The 18594-nt window shown below is 44.4% G+C and overlaps 2 protein-coding genes across 2 annotated transcripts; both read right to left on the reverse strand.

The window, feature by feature from the left end:
• Positions 1-3076: 3076 nt before the first annotated feature.
• On the reverse strand, positions 3077-7061 carry LOC124660841 (TVP38/TMEM64 family membrane protein slr0305-like). The gene is made up of 7 exons (XM_047198678.1): positions 6602-7061; positions 6079-6131; positions 5516-5608; positions 5205-5428; positions 4703-4769; positions 3341-3448; positions 3077-3241 (listed from the first exon to the last, which is right to left on the reverse strand). Exons 1-7 carry the CDS (start codon positions 7044-7046, stop codon positions 3215-3217), a joined length of 1017 nt encoding a protein of 338 aa, XP_047054634.1. The 5' UTR covers positions 7047-7061; the 3' UTR covers positions 3077-3214.
• A 985-nt stretch (positions 7062-8046) lies between these two features.
• On the reverse strand, positions 8047-9111 carry LOC124662686 (protein STRICTOSIDINE SYNTHASE-LIKE 10-like). The gene has a single exon (XM_047200493.1). The coding sequence runs from the start codon at positions 9109-9111 to the stop codon at positions 8047-8049; it is 1065 nt and encodes a 354-aa protein (XP_047056449.1).
• Positions 9112-18594: the final 9483 nt, after the last annotated feature.

Below are 18594 nucleotides of genomic sequence, written 5' to 3' on the forward strand. Positions count from 1 at the left end.
ACTAGTATTTTCTATCTAATACATTCGTGTTATTATGCCATATATACAAGGGGATCTATTAACTTAGTCATTGCCCCTGTCACTCTACCTCCTTCTTTACAGGCCAGTACACAAAAGGTCTCCTCCTCTATGTCTCCATAGATACAACAACATGATGACATCTTAGAACAACGTTTCTAGGTACCTAACTCATGTGAGGATGAGGTTTAACACTTGCTAACTCCAGACACCATTTAAGAGCAACAACTTCTTGTTGCTGAAACGGCAGGGCGAGGCAGCCAGGACGGCTACAACCATTTCGTGCACCATCTCCTCGCCAAGGCGTTGCTGCCACAAGACATGCCATTAATTTTGAGAGGGTAGGCGCATGGCATCTCCACACCGCCTTCGTTTCTCACCTCCAACAACAGGTCCAGGTTGTCAGCCTTCTTCATGCCACCATATCCCCCGGCATTGCCAATGACCAGGGTTGGGTGCTTCTTCGTCAGGGTCTGCTGCTCATTGTCAGACCTGTAGACACTTTCTCCCATGGCTAGATCCTCGTGCTCCTCGCCTGACTTTGTCGAGTGTTCATCCACCAACCCTGCTTCCTCCATTTGTTTCACGTTTTCTTTTTCATATAAAATGAGCGAAGACAAAGGAATGGACAATTGGTTAATACACTGGCTTTCCTGTTGATCTAATGTTGTATCTCTAGAATGCAGCACCGCAACAGTTGAATGACGTGTACATAAAACTGCAACACATCATACTCATATGTTCATCTAGAGTATAGAGCATTCAATTGAGTTCTGTTTTTTTTTCTTTTGAACTATTAGCACTTATTAGGCACATGGGAAAAACAACTACAAACATACGCTATTGACTTCATTTGTCATGGCAATTCTGTGTATAAAACTGGACGATCAGATGAAGGAGATTTTTTTTTTCTTTTTTGACTACCTCTTGGATGTCCTTTTCTTCGTCAGTTAGATCCCCATTTGTCACCATTATCATCACCTTCTTTTTCACTGTCAAACACCAAGTACTCATCTAGAAGCTGTATGAGATGAGATACCATGTCAGCCCAAGCACAGCATCTGCTACTTTAACTTTCATACAAGACTACTACTTATCCATGCCGGATGAGATATCATAGTTACAGAAAGGATTAAGAGGTGAACCTCTTTGGAATTGTCATCTGGCATCTTTGGTGAGCTGCAACATGAGGATAAATATCTACTCCATGTATCTGTGCCGTCAGCCTTGGAATCATCGGCACTACGAGCATGACTGGTGCATCCGGTACCACTTGGCCAACTAATCCTGAAAGAGCCAAACTAAAGGCTGACAGGCTCTGTGTTCCCAAATATGCAATGAGCCATACATGGGATTTCCGACAGACTTCTCACTTCTTGTGCCATCGTTTATGTTTCCCTTGCGGTCACCGACAACAACAGGCCTTGCCTTAGCAACTGAACCATTGGTGTTAAGGAGAGCCATCAGATTCCTAGGAAAACCCTTTCATTTGAATCAACTGAAACATGCCCTTGGAGCTCAACGACTGGTTCCAGAAACTGTGAAACAGAGTGCAAGAAAATTGGAATTCAGACAAGGGAACGCAAACTGACTTGTTGCAGAATACAAGAATTTTATACTATAATGAAGTATGCAGCTAGCTTTTGTCACCTGCAATTTCAATGCAAACGGACACATGCAGGCAATTTCCATAACTGAATCTTGGTGACAGCTATACAGATACTATGGTGTTGAGTCAAATCTCAAGTCACCAACAAGTAACCAAGGACCATCCAGAGCATTCAGTATTTGCCGTACTACCACGAGGCAGACAGAGACAGACATACTGAAAACCATGGACAATAGCCACGAGACCTTGAAGGCGTGGCTTGCATCCCATGAGCTGGAGCGTGCTCTGCGGGACGTGGCGGGTGTAGCGGAAGGTGCTCCGCCGGCCATGGCCGTGGTGGTTGGCGACGGCAATGTAGAGAAACCTCGAGGCCGCCATGTTCCCCTGAACCTACAACGAGGCAGCAGCCCTCCACTGAATCAAGACATCCGCGGGTGGAAGAAGGAGCAGTGGTGGACCTTGGCCTCGATAGGGGAAGGGTTTTTGAGTCCGTTGGGCTGGAGATGGTGCGGATGGGGACGAGAGGTGGCGCAGGGCGGTGCGGCGGCAAGGTCACCGCGAGGGACTTGCCGTCTCGTTAGGGCTGCTGCTGCTCGGGCTGATCCGTGTGTTCACGGACCTCCGGGCGTGTGGCGTGGATCAACGTGATTGCCTAGGCGTACGACGGCATGGAGTGATGGAGATCATACCAAGAGCATCTCTAACAGAGCTCGTATTTATGGATCGAAAAATTGGTGGCGTAAAACAAATTTGTAAACGATATTTCCTAAGTATATCATTAAAGACACACCTATTAATTTTTTTTCTTCTTTTTCTCTTTTTCCTGTCTTCTTTTTTCCCGGGAGTTCCTCGTCCCGAGCTCTCCCCGGCCGGCCAAGGCGCTAGCAGCAGTGCAGCCCGCCGCGTCCCACGCCGCGCCCCGCCCCGCGCCACCCAGCCCCGCTCCACGCAGCGCCGCACCGCCACGAGCTCGCCCCGTCCGCAGCGAGCTCAACCCGTGCAGCCCCACACCGCCAACGAGCTCGCCCCGCCCCACGCCATCGCGAGCTCACCGGAATTTGGTTGGATTCCGGTGACTGTACCGGTGGAAGCAGTTAGCTTGATCTAAAATTTCCACGAGTACATGTTTGTGTTCAGTTCGCTCTTTCAGCCCATACAAGTACAGGTTGAGTTGGGTTTTCGGATGCGACCTGTAAATTTTTTTCGGGCCGGATATGTTTACGGTTACTAATCTGCATCATTTTCTGAACTGAATCTGTAAATTGGCAGTTATTTTTCGATTTTAGCCTGTTTACGGGCTCTACTAGAGATGCTCTAAGGGGTTAGATTCAGTGTAGCAACGGAGGTAATGCACGATCCTTGGGACTTGGCTCACTTTTGATAGATTCAGCGTAGGCATACGTACATCACAACCAGAGAGGAAATCAGGATTTCAGGTGGATGAAGACATTGATAAGAAACACATCCTTTCTCCTCTGACAATTGCTTATATTTCGTAGATTAGATCGCATCGAAGGATGCCAGTGATGTACAATGCGTGCTACTCTGCTATCGGAATAGCCCTCTTGCCTATGTAATCCTACCATTCTATTCATCAATATCCTTTACAGCATCCTGAAAAGTAAAAGAGGGGAAGTAGTCAGTAGGTTGACAAAATGGGAAGAACGCATCTCAATAGTTGATTGTCCACCAGGATATATATAGGTCAATTACCTTAGCGAGTCTTGTTACGTAAGTTGCAGCGACGACTGTAACTAATAGTCCTATGCCCAATGTCAATAGCTGGTTGTTTCCTCCCAAACCAATTTCCGTCTCATCTTGCTGTAAAAGAAGAACGTTCAGTGAATCAGCTTCTGTGTGTAGATTATTTTGCCAACAACAATAACGTTTACCCAAGCAATATTTCTTGCACGATTGCGTGATTATTGTTCCGTTGTCGTACATATGGATTCTCAAAACACCAAACGAAAAATAGAACACCCCATTCTAATTCTAATGAAACATTTGAGGTGCTAAGCGGAATATGAGAATTTCAACACCAAAACATACTGTAGAGTAGTGGATTCCTGGAGTTGAATTTAAGACATTTGCATTTGGATATAGAGAAATGCTATTGTATTCTGGACACATCCCTGGAAAGCATATACCATCTGGCATGTTGCCAGGCGATCTTGTATCCATGGAATGGCAACAGTTGTTAAGCTACTATCCTACTGTATATAAGAGAAATAGAGACCCATCCGCTAAGTACAGGCATTCTTATTAACAGATTTATGTGACTATTTTTCTGTTGTCCTAACTGTAGGTAAATATGGGGCAAGTCAGGAAAATCTAACACTTTTGCAAAACAATTTTTTTAACAAGAACTGTGAGGCAACAACTCCACAGCCACATTTTATTAAAAAATGAACTTCAGAGTAAAATGATTTTGTTTTTCAAAATTTTAGGTGGATCTGACCCTTTTTTATACCGCGTAACGCTCCGGCAGTATGGTTAGGCGTGGTACCGCCAGTGCCACTTTGGCGGTACCACGCCCAACCCTACTGCCACCGGGCGGTATCACACCTGAGGCTACCTCTAGAGCGCCTGGCGGTACCACGCCTAACGGTACCACCAGAGCATTTGGCGGTACCAAAAAGGGTCAGACCTGGCTAAAGATTTGAAAAAAAGTTCATTTCGGGCTAACATTTCACAAAAAAGATAGATTTATTCAAAATGCCTACGTATGGATTCTCAAAACACCAAATAAAAACTGAAACACCCGATTCTAGTTCTAATGAAATATTTCTGGTGCTAAGACCAATACTAGAACTTCAACACCAAAACATATTGGTGAGCAATGGATGAATTGAGTTGGATTAATGCGGATATATAGAAGTGCTATTCCATTCTGGACACTTCACTACAAAGTAGATACTTTCTGACAATGTGTAAAAACATTGCCTATCAGCTACTAGAAGATGAAAATAGCTCTATGGCTTGAAAGAGTGTAATGGAGAAGCATCTCTGATGTGACAACAGAAGCAAGTTTGTAAAGAAATGAACAAAGAAAATATTGGCGGTTTAAAAACTTACAATTATAGCTCGACCAAATGCACCAGCACTGACATAAGCCCACGTTCCTGGAAGCATTCCCAACCAACTGCAGGCCAATAAAAGCAATATTTGAGGCAACAACACTTTAAATATGAAAGAAACTATTCTGGTGAGTGGTGACAACTTCTCAGTGCGGATCCTTTCAGTAAATAACGTCTTAATTTGTAGTGGATCAAAAAGTGATCAGTCCCTTAATCAGAAATATGATATTTGCTACTCCTTTGGTCTCTATCACATGCTTCCAGAATAAAATTACTAAACAACATCATGAATCATGTAGATGAAACTGTGAAGTAAACAGTCCGTTGAGGGCAGCTAGGTTTCTCAACGAATGCATTTCGCTCTGTGGGATAGAAGTTTAAGACTGTGTACTTGATTTTTTTTTCTGTGTGCAGGAATACGGAATTAGCTAGTTATTTCTGTTAGATTCACAGACAATGCCAAAACGAAATAAGGAAGTGTTGAGGGAGTAGAAACTAACCTGCCCAAAACATAGGGCAAGAATTTGACTGAAGTCAAGCCGTACAGGTAGTTCCCAAGGGAGAAAGGTAATAGGGGACTCAACCGAAGCAGAGTCACAACCTTGAATCCATTTTCACCTATTGCTTTATCAATCGCCAGAAACTTCTTATTTCCTTCAACCATTTTTAGAATGCGCTCTCTAGCAAAGTATCTAGCGATGAGAAAGGCCACTGCAGCAGCTAGCTACAAAGTAAACAAAGTCCAATCAGAAAATGCATAATTGCAGGATTAAAAGCAGAAACGTTAATCATGTGATGAAGAATCACTTACTGTCCCACTGATTGAAACCACAATAGTACCAGTAACACTACCGAATAATAGACCTGCAGACATAGTTAACGGTACTGCTGGAATTGCAAGTACCTGAATCAAACAAACACGATCATTAGTATTAATCCGAAGTTGCAACCCTGATGCTATATGTATATGCAAAAGGTCTAAGATTCATAGCCAAAAGGATCACATGTGGACACATCAAATTCTGTTCCAAAAAATACAAAGTCACAAAAATGATAAAAAGTATTTGGTGCCTGAGTGCCTTGGCATTATGTTACAGCTGCATTCGCAAAGTGGAGCACTGGTGCATTTTTAGTTTATCATACACACAAGATTGTGTACCACACCATAGTATTATCAGATTATAGCATTTCAACCAGGAACAACAACTAGCCAACTGGCGTGCTGATAAAGCAATCTTGTAGTATTTTTTTTATCTTAGTTCTTTTGTAGGATATATTTTCATCTGTAGCTGAGCATTGAGTTTAGGTGGAAATGATCATAAGCCTTGACAGCAAACAGTATAGAACAAGGGTTGATAATTCGAGAGAACATACCTCCAACCCTGCATAGGCAAGTATAAACAGCGCATATCCAGCAGTGCCATAGCCTGTCCATGAAGTAAAATAGAAGTTTAACCAAGCATATCCAAACAGAGATTTGCTTGAAAGACTTTACAACAATCAAACAGGAATCAACAGATATGCATATGGCCAGTTACTCGGTTCTTAATGCTTAACACACTTTAACAGCTTAGCATTAAGCAAATCATGCGATGCAGAGTCTTATCAACAGAAGGCTCCTTGCTATGGACCGAAAGACTGGTCTAAGATTGGATTGCTATATCACAGTTCTTATGGTACATGATCCACTTAAGACGTAGTATATTTGTTAGAAGAGGCGTGGATGCAATGGTCTTTGCTAGCAAGGCAGTAGCATCTATAATCACTAAAATGTTTTGGCGCAGAATTTGCAGGAATTGAAATGCATTTCAGTAATCTCAGTATCAATCGCAGCTTAGGCTAAAGAAGCAGAAAGCAAGGAGAGCTAGGAGCACACAGCTGGATGCTGTTCCATTACCCTCAATGAAGCCGGAGAAGTGCGTGAGGAAGGCATTGATCTGGTCCTTGTACACGTACCCGGCCGCCCCGAACCCCCCAACGACCCCGACCAGCACCGCCCCGGCGAGCAGCGTCCCCGTGAGCGCCCCCGAGCCGCCGAACCCGCCGTCCTCCTCCTCCTCCTGCTTCTCCTCCTTCTTCTTCTTCTGGTCGGCGGCGGGGCGCCGTTCCTTGGGGCTGCCGCTCCCGCCGCCGGCGCCTCCGAAGCGGAAGGGGACGTTGGGCGAGGCCTTGCGCAGCGTGCCCTTGTCGGACTCCCGCAGCGAGGAGAGCGGCGGGTGGAAGGCCCAGCGGTGGCGGTGGCGGCAGCGCCAGGGCGAGCACCCCCGCTGCGGCGGCGGCGAGAAGTGGGAGGAGAGGACGGGCGAGGGGTGGTGCGGCGAGAGGAGGTGCGGCTGCCTCATGGGGTCGGGCTGTCAGAGCTTGCTTTAACGCGCGGGGTGTGCGGCCATGGGAGCTCGCAAGTGATAAGACAAGGAAGTGGGGGAACTGGGGAAGGAAGACGCTGGAGAGAGGTGAGTGGCGGCATGTGGGGGCCCGCGGCTGGAACGCCAGGGAGGCTGCGGGTGGGCCCGCTCCCTCGTCCGGTTTGCTGTTCCGTGTGGTAGCAGAAGGCGAGATTCCGAAACGCGGATGCGTGGTTTCTGATCGCTGCCGTGGAATCTGCAATCTCACTTGAAAAGATGCCCCCCACGTAACGTAACCACGTTCTCCTGGTATGGGATCAAAATCCAGAAATTCAATTTGGCACACGAGGGAAGCATATACTTCTGCTTGCCACATCTCAGAAAAACTCGAACGAAAATTTGCACGCTTACATATCGAATTCTATATGGGCATCAAGTTTTGCGAAAAACCGATATTTTTTGTGACTCATGCGAAAAAGATAAAATAAAACGTCACGGAGACAAAAAAAAATTTACACTAAAATTCGTTTTTTTACGCATGACACTAAATATGTCGGTTTTCCGTCAAACGACTCTCTGAGCGTGTAGAATTTCGAGATGTACCCATTATTTTTTGTGACCGAATTTTTCAACATTTTAAAGTGTATTTAAAATGAAATTTTAAAACCGGGAGCATATGCTCCACTCCCAATTATAAGTTATTGGAATACATGATTGTCATCGAATAGAAAATTCAACTAGCAAAATATGCTAACAAATGTACCGAAGAGAAAACAAAACCTTCACATAACACTTAGAAAGAACATGTCCTACGAAAAACCTTTATTAAAAATCCTTACATTGATCTCTATATACTACTACTACTACTACTACTACTAATAATAATAATAATAATAATAATAATAATAATAAAATCCTACCAAAGAGAAAACAAAAGAATAACGTGGCACTAGGGACGAATGTTAAAACCCTACGAAATATCTTATAATACGCATCCCTAATTAATCTCTACTTGCGTTGATTTGCGTGTGACAACGGACACGTAAGGAAGCTCGACGGATCCCATGAATAATCTTCCGCCTTTCCTCTCCACTATCTCAGTCGGCCTTACGCTCTTGTGTCCTCGCATCTCCTCAACGATTTGTCCTTCGCCGCTTATCCTCAGAGCTAGCAGGTGGCTGTCAACCCCAAAGGGAACTTCGTTCTTCTCGCGGTGTAGTGCCACCCAATATCCTCCTCTCTTGTCGGGCCTCACGTTGTCGGGATAGCCCGGAAGATCGGCGAATAGCTCCATTGTGCCGGTCTTGGAGCCCTTGATCCAATACCTCAGTAGCTTGCAAGGTCCCGTCGATGAGATGATGAGATGTGTCCTATCGGCGCTCATGGCGAGGCCGTTGGGGTAAGTGATGCCGGACTGGAGCACGACAACGTTTCCTGTCCGCGGGTCGTACCTCATTAGCCGGCCGGTCGAGTCTCCGGTTCGCGTGACCATCTCGTGTTGCGACCTTTGGTAGGTCATGGAGCTGTCAGTGAAATAGACCTCGCCGGTGACTTGATCGACGTCCACCCCGTTGGTGAATCGGAGAGGCGCGCCATCAACCTCGGTAACCAACACCGTTGCCTCGCCACCACCTGGCGCGACCCGCATGAGCCCCTTGTAGGCGTCGGCCACGTACAGGTACCCGGACTTGAGGTGGAAGCGCAGACCCAGCGGGCGGCCGCACTGGCTCTCGGTGGCAGTCTCCGGGCGAAGGACGGACGCCGTGCACGCTTCGCTGCTGTAGCCGGGGCCGTACGTGTAAGTCGCCCATCCGAGCTCGTCCCCGTTCCACTTGAGCACGCGGCCGTCGGAGACGCCGCTGTAGGGGCCTTGGCCTTTGGCGTCGAAGGCGACGCTCTCCGGGCCGCGCAGGAGTCCTCGTGGCAGCGGCAGGTGGCGCGTCCTCCTGGCGTCGATGCTTGGAACGGCGGCGGCCGCGGCGGGGATAGGCAAGATGAGCTGGAGCAGGAGGGCGACCAAGATCATCGCGGCGGCAGCGTGACCCCTAGTGCCGATGGCCATGTTAATTCCCGTCGGTGTAGCTAGCTGTACGTACTGCTCGACCTTTCGTGTTTCGCTGGCTGGCTGGAGAACTTGTTTTCGATGGATCAATGCTAGTACCTGGTTTGTGGTGCTGGCTGGATCGATTTGCTTGGTTCGTTTGGTGGAGAGAAGAGGGCGGGGGCCTCTGGTTATATAGCAGTACAGGGTCCCGACTTCCTCTGCGAGTCGGCCGTCCTCTACCAGTCGGTGTACAAAACTTATGAGAGTTTGGGTCCGTACTCTTCTCTTCGAATAATTCCGATTTCTTGTCATAGTAGTATGTTTCTTATGAGAGTCGGTGTACAAAACTTGTGACTTGATACTTCGTTTTTAATAAAGCAAGCCGTGTGCATCTATTGATGCAGAGGCTGGAGCTCTGCTCCTTTATCGAAAAAAAAAGTATGTTTCTTTGTGCTGGACGGAGAAGTTTCTTTTTGACACTCAATACCACATATATTCATAGTAATAAATAGTACATGGTAGAGATACATGAACTGACTTCAACAATTACAAAATAAAGTCTAAAAGATAGTAACAAATCTTCGAGGTCTTCAATTTCTTTCTTCTTCCAGAACACAATCTTGTACTCTTCTGAAGACAACCAAAAATAGATAACGAACCATAGACCTGTAGATACCGACGAAAGTTCTCCTATAATTTTTTGAGCCGCAATGCCAAGGCTGCGTGCACGCACGCAACCATTAAAGCAGTCATACAACATCGACAAGAGTACCAACACTAGTATATCAGAGAATAATAACCAACTAGCTTTGTCGTCGTCGATGGAGAGCCGAGAGTACGAATCACCATTGTTGAGGATGTAGCAGCCGGGACAAAAACCGCGAGGATAATCTTCCTCGCGGCAACAACGACAAAAGATCCAAAATCGATCTGGCGAAGCAAGATCCGAAGACCCATACCTAGAAAATTGTGATTATTCAACACCACCATTGACGCCGGGAAGAAGATCTCGTCGCCGAACGAAAGGCCGAAGATCACTTATTGCAGACGATGCCATCTCCATTGAGGGGAAACCAACAAGAAGGGGGCTACCAAAATCCTAACATAATCTAATGAAAATAATACTTTTATTCGAAACTCCACGCATAGATCGGGTTCCCCACTCCTCCTGACGCCGGCGAAGCCAACCGGAGGAGGGGGAACCAATCTATGGAGGAGGATGAACTGGAGACGGCTAGAGTTAGGGCGGCGGCTGAGAGGAGAGACTACGGGAGGAAAAGAATCGATCGTTTCACTCACGATTACCCGAGCGGAGAAGTTGTTTCTGTTTGTTGCGGGTCGGTGCTCCTTCATTTCCACTTCACAGGCAATCCAACGGAGCAAGTAGCCAGATGTCTGCTACTCCAGCTTAACTTTTCTTGTGAATATCTACTAAAACATCTTTGCATAATTTACACGGTCGAACATGTTCGTGCATGAACAATTATTTCACGTGAACAATTTTCATATCAGGTGCCATCGATCATTGAATTGAATAACAAAAAAACAGGTGTCATAATAGTTAATACTTTTCTTGCCTGCAAATTTTTTTTTTTTTGACCTGGCCTGCAATTTTCTTAAGGACATCGTTGTGCGTCCCGGGGGTCAAATCCCCCGATCACCCGGGTCTGCAACCATCCGATGGAAAAGAATCTGACTGTCAGTCAGGTGTCAATTGTCTGACGCAGAGAAAAAAATAAAACATGCCATCTTCGGCCTCCCGAACCCTTTCGTTCAGAGGGTATGCGGGCAGCGCCCGACTCCCGCTTGGAGGCTGCCTGGAGCAAAGCCGGCAACTCTGCTCCGAGCAACGTCGGGAGAACCGCCGGCCCCGCTCGCCTCCGCTCATTCAGAGAAGCCCCGGTCGTTGACGCCGCTCTTCACAGCAGCACCACCTCATGTTGACGACAATGTCGTCGCCATTTGCAGAAGAGTCTTCATCAGTTGTCGCACCGCCGTCGCCGGTCTGCATCATTGAGCGATGGCGGTGGACGGCTTGCAGCAAAGCCAGCGACCGTTTGTAGTAGCGCTGACGGCCATTTGTGGCAACGACCGCGGGTGATTGTGGCAGAGGAGGCAGCCATCTATAGCAGAGGCAGTTGTCGCTTGTAGCAAGGCCAGCGACCATTTATAGCAGAGGTGGCGGACATTTGTAGCCGAGGTGGCGGTCATTTGTAAAAAGGCTGAAGACAGTTTGTAGCAGTGGTGGCAGACATTTGTAGTAGAGGTGGCGGTCGCTTGTAGCAAGGCCGGCGCCCGGTGGCAGCAGAGCCGGCAGCCGGTGTGGCAGAGGCGGACATTTGTAGCAGAGGAGGCAATCCGACTCTAAGGTGGTTGGCCACTTCCTGAGATCAATGAGGTGTCTTAAACCCTCTAGACAAGCTAGCATCTCTGCCTCGTCCGCACTTACAAATTGCGGTATGAACTTCCATTCAGTTACCACCGGTTGACCCATATGATCATGAACTATGATATGTCAGTCTTCTTTGAAAGGCTATCCCAGCCGGCATCAACATTAGCTTTCACCCTTCCTTCCATTGATGCTACCCACAGAGGTGAGTTATTAGAAAAAGCATGCCCAAGAAGGTTCGGTTTGGATGCTAGCAGAAACGATTGATGGTAGTTATGAGTAAACGTAGCCGATGCAACAATCAACGCTTTACCATCTCCATAAACAATATTATTGTGGTGGTGCCAGACACGCCATAACAAGAAAATGAGTCTCGCTTGGGTGTCCAGTATGCAATAGCCACTCTTTGCCAGTAAAACGTAATCCGTCCTCAGGTAGCAAAACTCAAAGTTTCCTCATTTCTTCACGGAGTGCTCTAGCCAGGGTACAAACTACAAAGGGTGTCGTGGCCATCTTCCTCCTCAGTCCTCATTGCCACATGTTATATTGTGATCCAAATTCATATACTAAAGGGAGGCTAACTTCTAACGAGCGGAGCAAGGCCTGTCGCCGGAGGCTTGGGCCGAAGCGTAGCGGGGTCAGAAGTTAGCCCATACGTCAGTGCCCTGCAGGGACGCCTGCGAAGGGGGGTGCGGGGGGGCGGCAGCCCCCCACGGTACAGTACAGATCGTTGGCACCACCTATATATACATCTTGTAAGCCGTCGGCTAGGGTTTATCAGATTATAAGATATCCCACGGCATTTGTAAACACTCCCTGATATAGTGAAGTTTTGCTGGCTGGCGTCCGTGGTTTTTTCCCCTTCTGTGTTGGAAGGGGTTTTCCACGTTAAATCTTGTGTCTCCGCTGCGTTTTCCTTTATCGTTTTTCGTTATTTGCTTGTCGCTTTTATAATACCACATATTGTGCATATAGGATAAGTTTCAGGGATCCGCCGATGCAGACCAGTCCGTACTGCGAGCGAGCGTGCCCGACGCCGCCTTCCAAGCGAAACCCCCCTCTTGCGGCATAGAAGCTTTCCAAACAAGGTTCCAAACACCCCTGTCACCAGCAGGTTATGAACTAGACTGTCCTTGGCTTAGCTTGTTTAACACTGGCTGAATACCAAGTTAGTAAGTAGACCTAACACTAAATATTCCACTATCATCACATGCCCGAGCTCGAAGCCTAATGAACAGAATAGCATTTGCATCACGTGGAAAACAACACTCCCGAACTGCTACCTCGTCCCACGTTGTGGTCGTAGGGTTTATCAACTCCGAAACCCACTTCTTGCGGCTGTTCCCACGTCTCCCTTCTACTTTGATGGCATCTAGCCTTCAAAATAGAGGGCTGCCTAAAATGGGTGGTTTAGACGTAGGATAGAAGCCAATGGAGTTGTCGACTAGTTGCCTTTTTTTCCATTTTCCTTTATGTAATCGTTTTTGCTTGGATAATGGATTCATAAACGGCTGTGTGCATCTTAGCTTTTTTTTTGATAAAGGATGCTTTATTACTTTTTGAGAAGCAATTACATCCAGCCTCTGCATAACCAGGATGCACACAGCCGTTTATGAGTCTTAAGTCGAAATAAAGTCAAACGAAAAAACTAGGCGGAATACATATCGCAACGATGAATCATATAACGCCTAAGGTGTGGGTGGGGCTTCAATCCGTAGGCTATGCTGCCACCCTGATGGCGCGTGAGACACACGTCCGTTGGGAACCCCAAGAGGAAGGTGTGATGCGTACATCAGCAAGTTTTCCCTCAGTAAGAAACCAAGGTTATCGAACCAGTAGGAGTCAAGGAACACGTGAAGGTTGTTGGTGACGGAGTGTAGTGCGGCGTAACACCAGGGATTCTGGCGCCAACGTGGAACCTGCACAACACAATCCAAGTATTTTGCCCAAACGTAACTGTGAGGTTGTCAATCTCACCGGCTTGCTGTAAACAAAGGATTAGATGTATAGTGTGGATGATGATGTTTGCGAAGAACAGTAAAGAATAATTGCTGTAGATTGTATTTCAGATGTAAAGAATGGACCGGGATCCACAGTTCACTAGTGGTGTCTCTCCCATAAGATAAATAGCATGTTGGGTGAACAAATTACAGTTGGGCAATTGACAAATAAAGAAGGCATAACAATGCACATACATATATCATGATGAGTACTATGAGATTTAATCAGGGCATTACGAAAAAGTACATAGACCGCTATCCAACATGCATCTATGCCTAAAAAGTCCACCTTCAGGGTATCATCCGAACCCCTTCCAGTATTAAGTTGCAAACAACAGACAATTGCATTAAGTATGGTGCGTAATGTAATCAACACAAATATCCTTAGACAAAGCATCGATGTTTTATCCCTAGTGGCAACAGCACATCCACAACCTTAGAACTTTCCGTCACTTGTCCCGGATTCAATGGAGGCATGAACCCACTATCGAGCATAAATACTCCCTCTTGGAGTCACAAGTATCAACTTGGCCAGAGCCTCTACTAGCAACGGAGAGCATGCAAGAACATAAACAACATATATGATAGATTGATAATCAACTTGACATAGTATTCAATATTCATCGGATCCCAACAAACACAACATGTAGGATTACAAATAGATGATCTTGATCATAATAGGCAGCTCACAAGATCTAACATGATAGCACAATGAGGAGAAGACAATCATCTAGCTACTGCTATGGACTCATAGTCCAGTGGTGAACTACTCACACATCGATCCGGAGGCGATCATGGTGATGAAGAGACCTCCGGGAGATGATTCCCCTCTCGGCGGGGTGCCGGAGGCGATCTCCTGAATCCCCGAGATGGGATTGGCGGCGGCGGCGTCTCGGAAGGTTTTCCGTATCGTGGCTCTCGGTGCTCGGGGTTTTCGCGACGAAGGCTTTAAGTAGGCGGAAGGGTAGGTTTAGGGGCGACGCGAGGGCCCCACACACCAGGGCCACGCGGCCAGGGTCTGGGCCGCGCCGCCCTGTTGTGTCGGCGCCTCGTCGCCCCACTTCGTTTCCCTTTCGGACTTCTGGAATCTTCTTGCAAAAATAAGACCCTGGGCGTTGATTTCGTCCAATTCCGAGAATATTTCCTTACTAGGATTTCTGAAACCAAAAACAGCAGAAAACAACAAACTGGCTCTTCGGCATCTCGTCAATAGGTTAGTGCCGGAAAATGCATAATAATGACATATAATGTGTATAAAACATGTGAGTATCATCATAAAAGTAGCATGGAACAGAAGAAATTATAGATACGTTTGAGACGTATCAAGCATCCCCAAGCTTAGTTCCTACTCGCCCTCGAGTAGGTAAACGATAACAAAGATAATTTACTGAAGTGACATGCTATCATAATCTTGATCAATACTATTGTAAAGCATGTGAGATGAATGCAGCGATTCGAAGCAATGGTGAAGATAATGAGTAAACAACTGAATCATATAGCAAAGACTTTTCATGAATAGTACTTTCAAGAGAAGCATCAATAAGACTTGCATAAGAGTTACTCATAAAGCAATAAATTCTTAGTAGAAAGCTTTGAAGCAACACAAAGGAAGATATAAGTTTTAGCGGTTGCTTTCAACTTCAACATATTTATCTCATGGATAATTGTCAACACAAAGTAATATAACAAGTGCAATAGGTAAACATGTAAGAATCAATGCACACGAGTTGATACAAGTGTTTGCTTCTAAGATAGAAAGAAGTAGGTAAAGCTGACTCAAAAATAAAGTAGAAGATAGGCCCTTCACGAGAGGGAAGCATGGATTACTATTTTTGTGCTAGAGCTTTTCATTTTGAAAACATAGAAACAATTTTGTCAACGGTAGTAATAAATCATATGTGTTATGTATAAGATATCCTATAAGTTGCAAGCCTCATGCATAGTATACAAATAGTGCTCGCACCTTGTCCTAATTAGCTTGGATTAACATGGATTATCATTGCATAGCATATGTTTCAACCAAGTTTCACAAAGGGGTACCTCTATGCCGCCTGTACAAAGGTCTAAGGAGAAAGATCGCATTTGATTTCTCGTTTTTTATTATTCTCAACTTAGACATCCATACCGGGACAACATAGACAACAGATAATGGACTCCTCTTTAATGCATAAGCATTCAACAACGAGATAATATTCTCATAAGAGATTGAGGATTAATTGTCCAAACTGAAACTTCCACCATGGATCATGGCTTTAGTTAGCGGCCCAATGTTCTTCTCTAACAATATGCATACTCAAATCATTTGATCATGAAAATCGCCCTTACTTCAGACAAGACGAACATGCATAGCAACTCACATGATATTCAACAAAAGTAAAAGTTGATGGCGTCCCCAGAAACATGGTTACCGCTCAACAAGCAACTTATTAAGAAATAAGACACATAAGTACATATTCTTCACCACAATAGTTTTTTAGGCTATTTTCCCATGAGCTATATATTGCAAAGACAAAGGATAAAATTTTAAAGGTAGCACTCAAGTAATGTACTTTGGAATGGCAGAGAAATACCATGTAGTAGGTAGGTATGGTGAACACAAATGGCATAGTTTTTGGCTCAAGGATTTGGATGCACGAGAAGAATTCCTCTCAATACAAGGCTAGGCTAGCAAGGTTGTTTGAAGCAAACTCAAGTATAAAACGGTGCAGCAAGACTCACATATGAACATATTGTAAGCACTATAAGACTTTACATTGTCTCCTTGTTGTTCAAACACCTTAACCAGAAAATATCTAGACTCTAGAGACCAATCATGCAAACCAAATTTTAACAAGCTCTATGTTGTTCTTCATTAATGGGTGCAAAGTACATGATGCAAGAGCTTAAACATGATCTATATGAGCACAACAATTGCCAAGTATCAAATTATTGAAGACATTATACCATTTACCACATGCGGCATTTTACTGTTTCCAACCATATAACAATGAACGAAGCAGTTTCAACCTTCGCCATGAACATTAAGAATAAAGCTAAGAACATATGTGTTCATACGAAACAGCGGAGCGTGTCTCTCTCCCAAACAAGGAATGCTAGGATCCGATTTTATTCAAACAAAAACAAAAACAAAAACAAACGAGACGCTCCAAGTAAAGCACATAAGATGTGACGGAATAAAAATATAGTTTCACAAGAGGTGACTCGATAAGTTGTCGATGAAGAAGGGATGCCTTGGGCATCCCCAAGCTTAGATGCTTGAGTCTTCTTAAAATATGCAGGGATGAACCACGGGGGCATCCCCAAGCTTATACTTTTCACTCTTCTTGATCATATTGTATCATCCTCCTCTCTTGACCCTTGAAAACTTCCTCCACACCAAACTCAAAACAATCTCATTAGAGGGTTAGTGCATAATTGAAAATTCATATATTCAGAGGTGACATAATCATTCTTAAGACTTCTGGACATTGCACAAAGCTACTGAAAGTTAATGGAACAAACAAATCCATCAAACATAGCAAAACAGGCAATGCGAAATAAAAGGCAGAATCTGTCAAAACAGAACAGTTCGTAAAGACGAATTTTTCAGGGGCACTTAATTTGCTCAGATTAAAATTCCCAAATTGAATGAAAGTTGAGTATATATCTGAGGATCACGCACGTAAATTGGCAGATTTTTCTAAATTTTCTACAGCAGGGGCGGCTCAATTTCGTGACAGAAAGAAATCTGTTCCTGCGCAGTAATCCAAATCTAGTATTCACTTTACTATCAAAGACTTTACTTGGCACAACAATGCAATAAAATAAAGATAAGGAGAGGTTGCTACAGTAGTAACAACTTCCAAGACTCAAATATAAAACAAAAGTGCAGAAGTAAAATAATGGGTTGTCTCCCATAAGCGCTTTTTTAACGCCTTTCGGCTAGGCGCGAAAGTGTGAATCAAGTATTATCGAGAGATGAAGCATCAACATCATAATTTGTTCTAATAATAGAATCATAAGGTAACTTCATTCTCTTTCTAGGGAAGTGTTCCATACCTTTCTTGAGAGGAAATTGATATTTAATATTACCTTCCTTCATATCAATGGTAGCACCAACGAGTTCGAAGAAAAGGTCTTCCCAATATAATGGGACAAGATGCATTGCATTCAATATCCAAGACAACAAAATCAACGGGGACAAGGTTATTGTTAACCATAATACGAACATTATCAATTCTCCCCAAAGGTTTCTTTATAGCATTATTAGCAAGATTAACGTCCAAATAACAATTTTTCAATGGTGGCAAGTCAAGCATATCATAAATTTTCTTAGGCATAACAGAAATACTTGCACCAAGATCACATAAAGCATTACAATCAAAATCATTGACCCTCATCTTAATGATGGGCTCCCAACTATCTTCTAACTTCCTAGGAATAGAAGTTTCAAGTTTTAGTTTCTCCTCTGTAGCTTTTAAGAGAGCATTTGTAATATGTTTTGTAAAGGCCAAATTTATAGCACTAGCATTGGGACTTTTAGCAAGTTTTTGTAAGAACTTTATAACTTCAGAGATGTGACAATCATAAAAATCTAAACCATTATGATCTGCAGCAATGGGATCATTATCCCCAATATTTTGAAAAATTTCAGCAGTTTTATCACAAGCAATTTCAGCAGTTTTAGCAGTTTCAGGCAATTTTGCACGCTTTGCACTAGGAGTAGAAACATTGCCAACACCAATTATTTTAGCATTGATAGTAGGAGGTGTAGCAACATGTGAAGCATTATCATTACTAGTGGTGGTAATAGTCCAAACTTTAGCTACATTATTCTCTTTAGCAAGTTTTTCATTTTCTTCTCTTTCCCACCTAGCATGCAATTCAGCCATCAATCTAATATTTTCATTAATTCGAACTTGGATGGCATTTGCTGTAGTAACAATTTTATTATCAATATCCTCAGGTTTAGCAGCCATTTTATTAATTAAAGAAGATTGTGACGCATACATGTATGAGATTCGGTTTTCAGCATTTGACAGCTTAGTTTGCAAACCAGAAATCTCCATATTTAAATTTTCAAGTTGATTTCCTATATTTTTCAACAAGGCAGATTGTTCATTCATAGTTTTA

This window comes from Lolium rigidum, chromosome 6 (genome assembly GCF_022539505.1).
Source record: "Lolium rigidum isolate FL_2022 chromosome 6, APGP_CSIRO_Lrig_0.1, whole genome shotgun sequence".
Lineage (NCBI taxonomy): Eukaryota > Viridiplantae > Streptophyta > Magnoliopsida > Poales > Poaceae > Lolium > Lolium rigidum.

Bases quoted from the DNA above. Each gene is read 5' to 3' on its own strand.
- LOC124660841 (XM_047198678.1), bottom strand. From the start codon at position 7,046: ATGAGGCAGCCGCACCTCCTCTCGCCGCACCACCCCTCGCCCGTCCTC. The intron at 4,770-5,204 runs GTTAGTTTCTAC...ATTGGCCTGCAG, and splicing joins TTGCCCTATGTTTTGGGCAG to TTGGTTGGGAATGCTTCCAG. The intron at 3,449-4,702 runs GTAAGTTTTTAA...CTTCTTTTACAG, and splicing joins CATTTGGTCGAGCTATAATT to CAAGATGAGACGGAAATTGG.
- LOC124662686 (XM_047200493.1), bottom strand. From the start codon at position 9,111: ATGGCCATCGGCACTAGGGGTCACGCTGCCGCCGCGATGATCTTGGTC.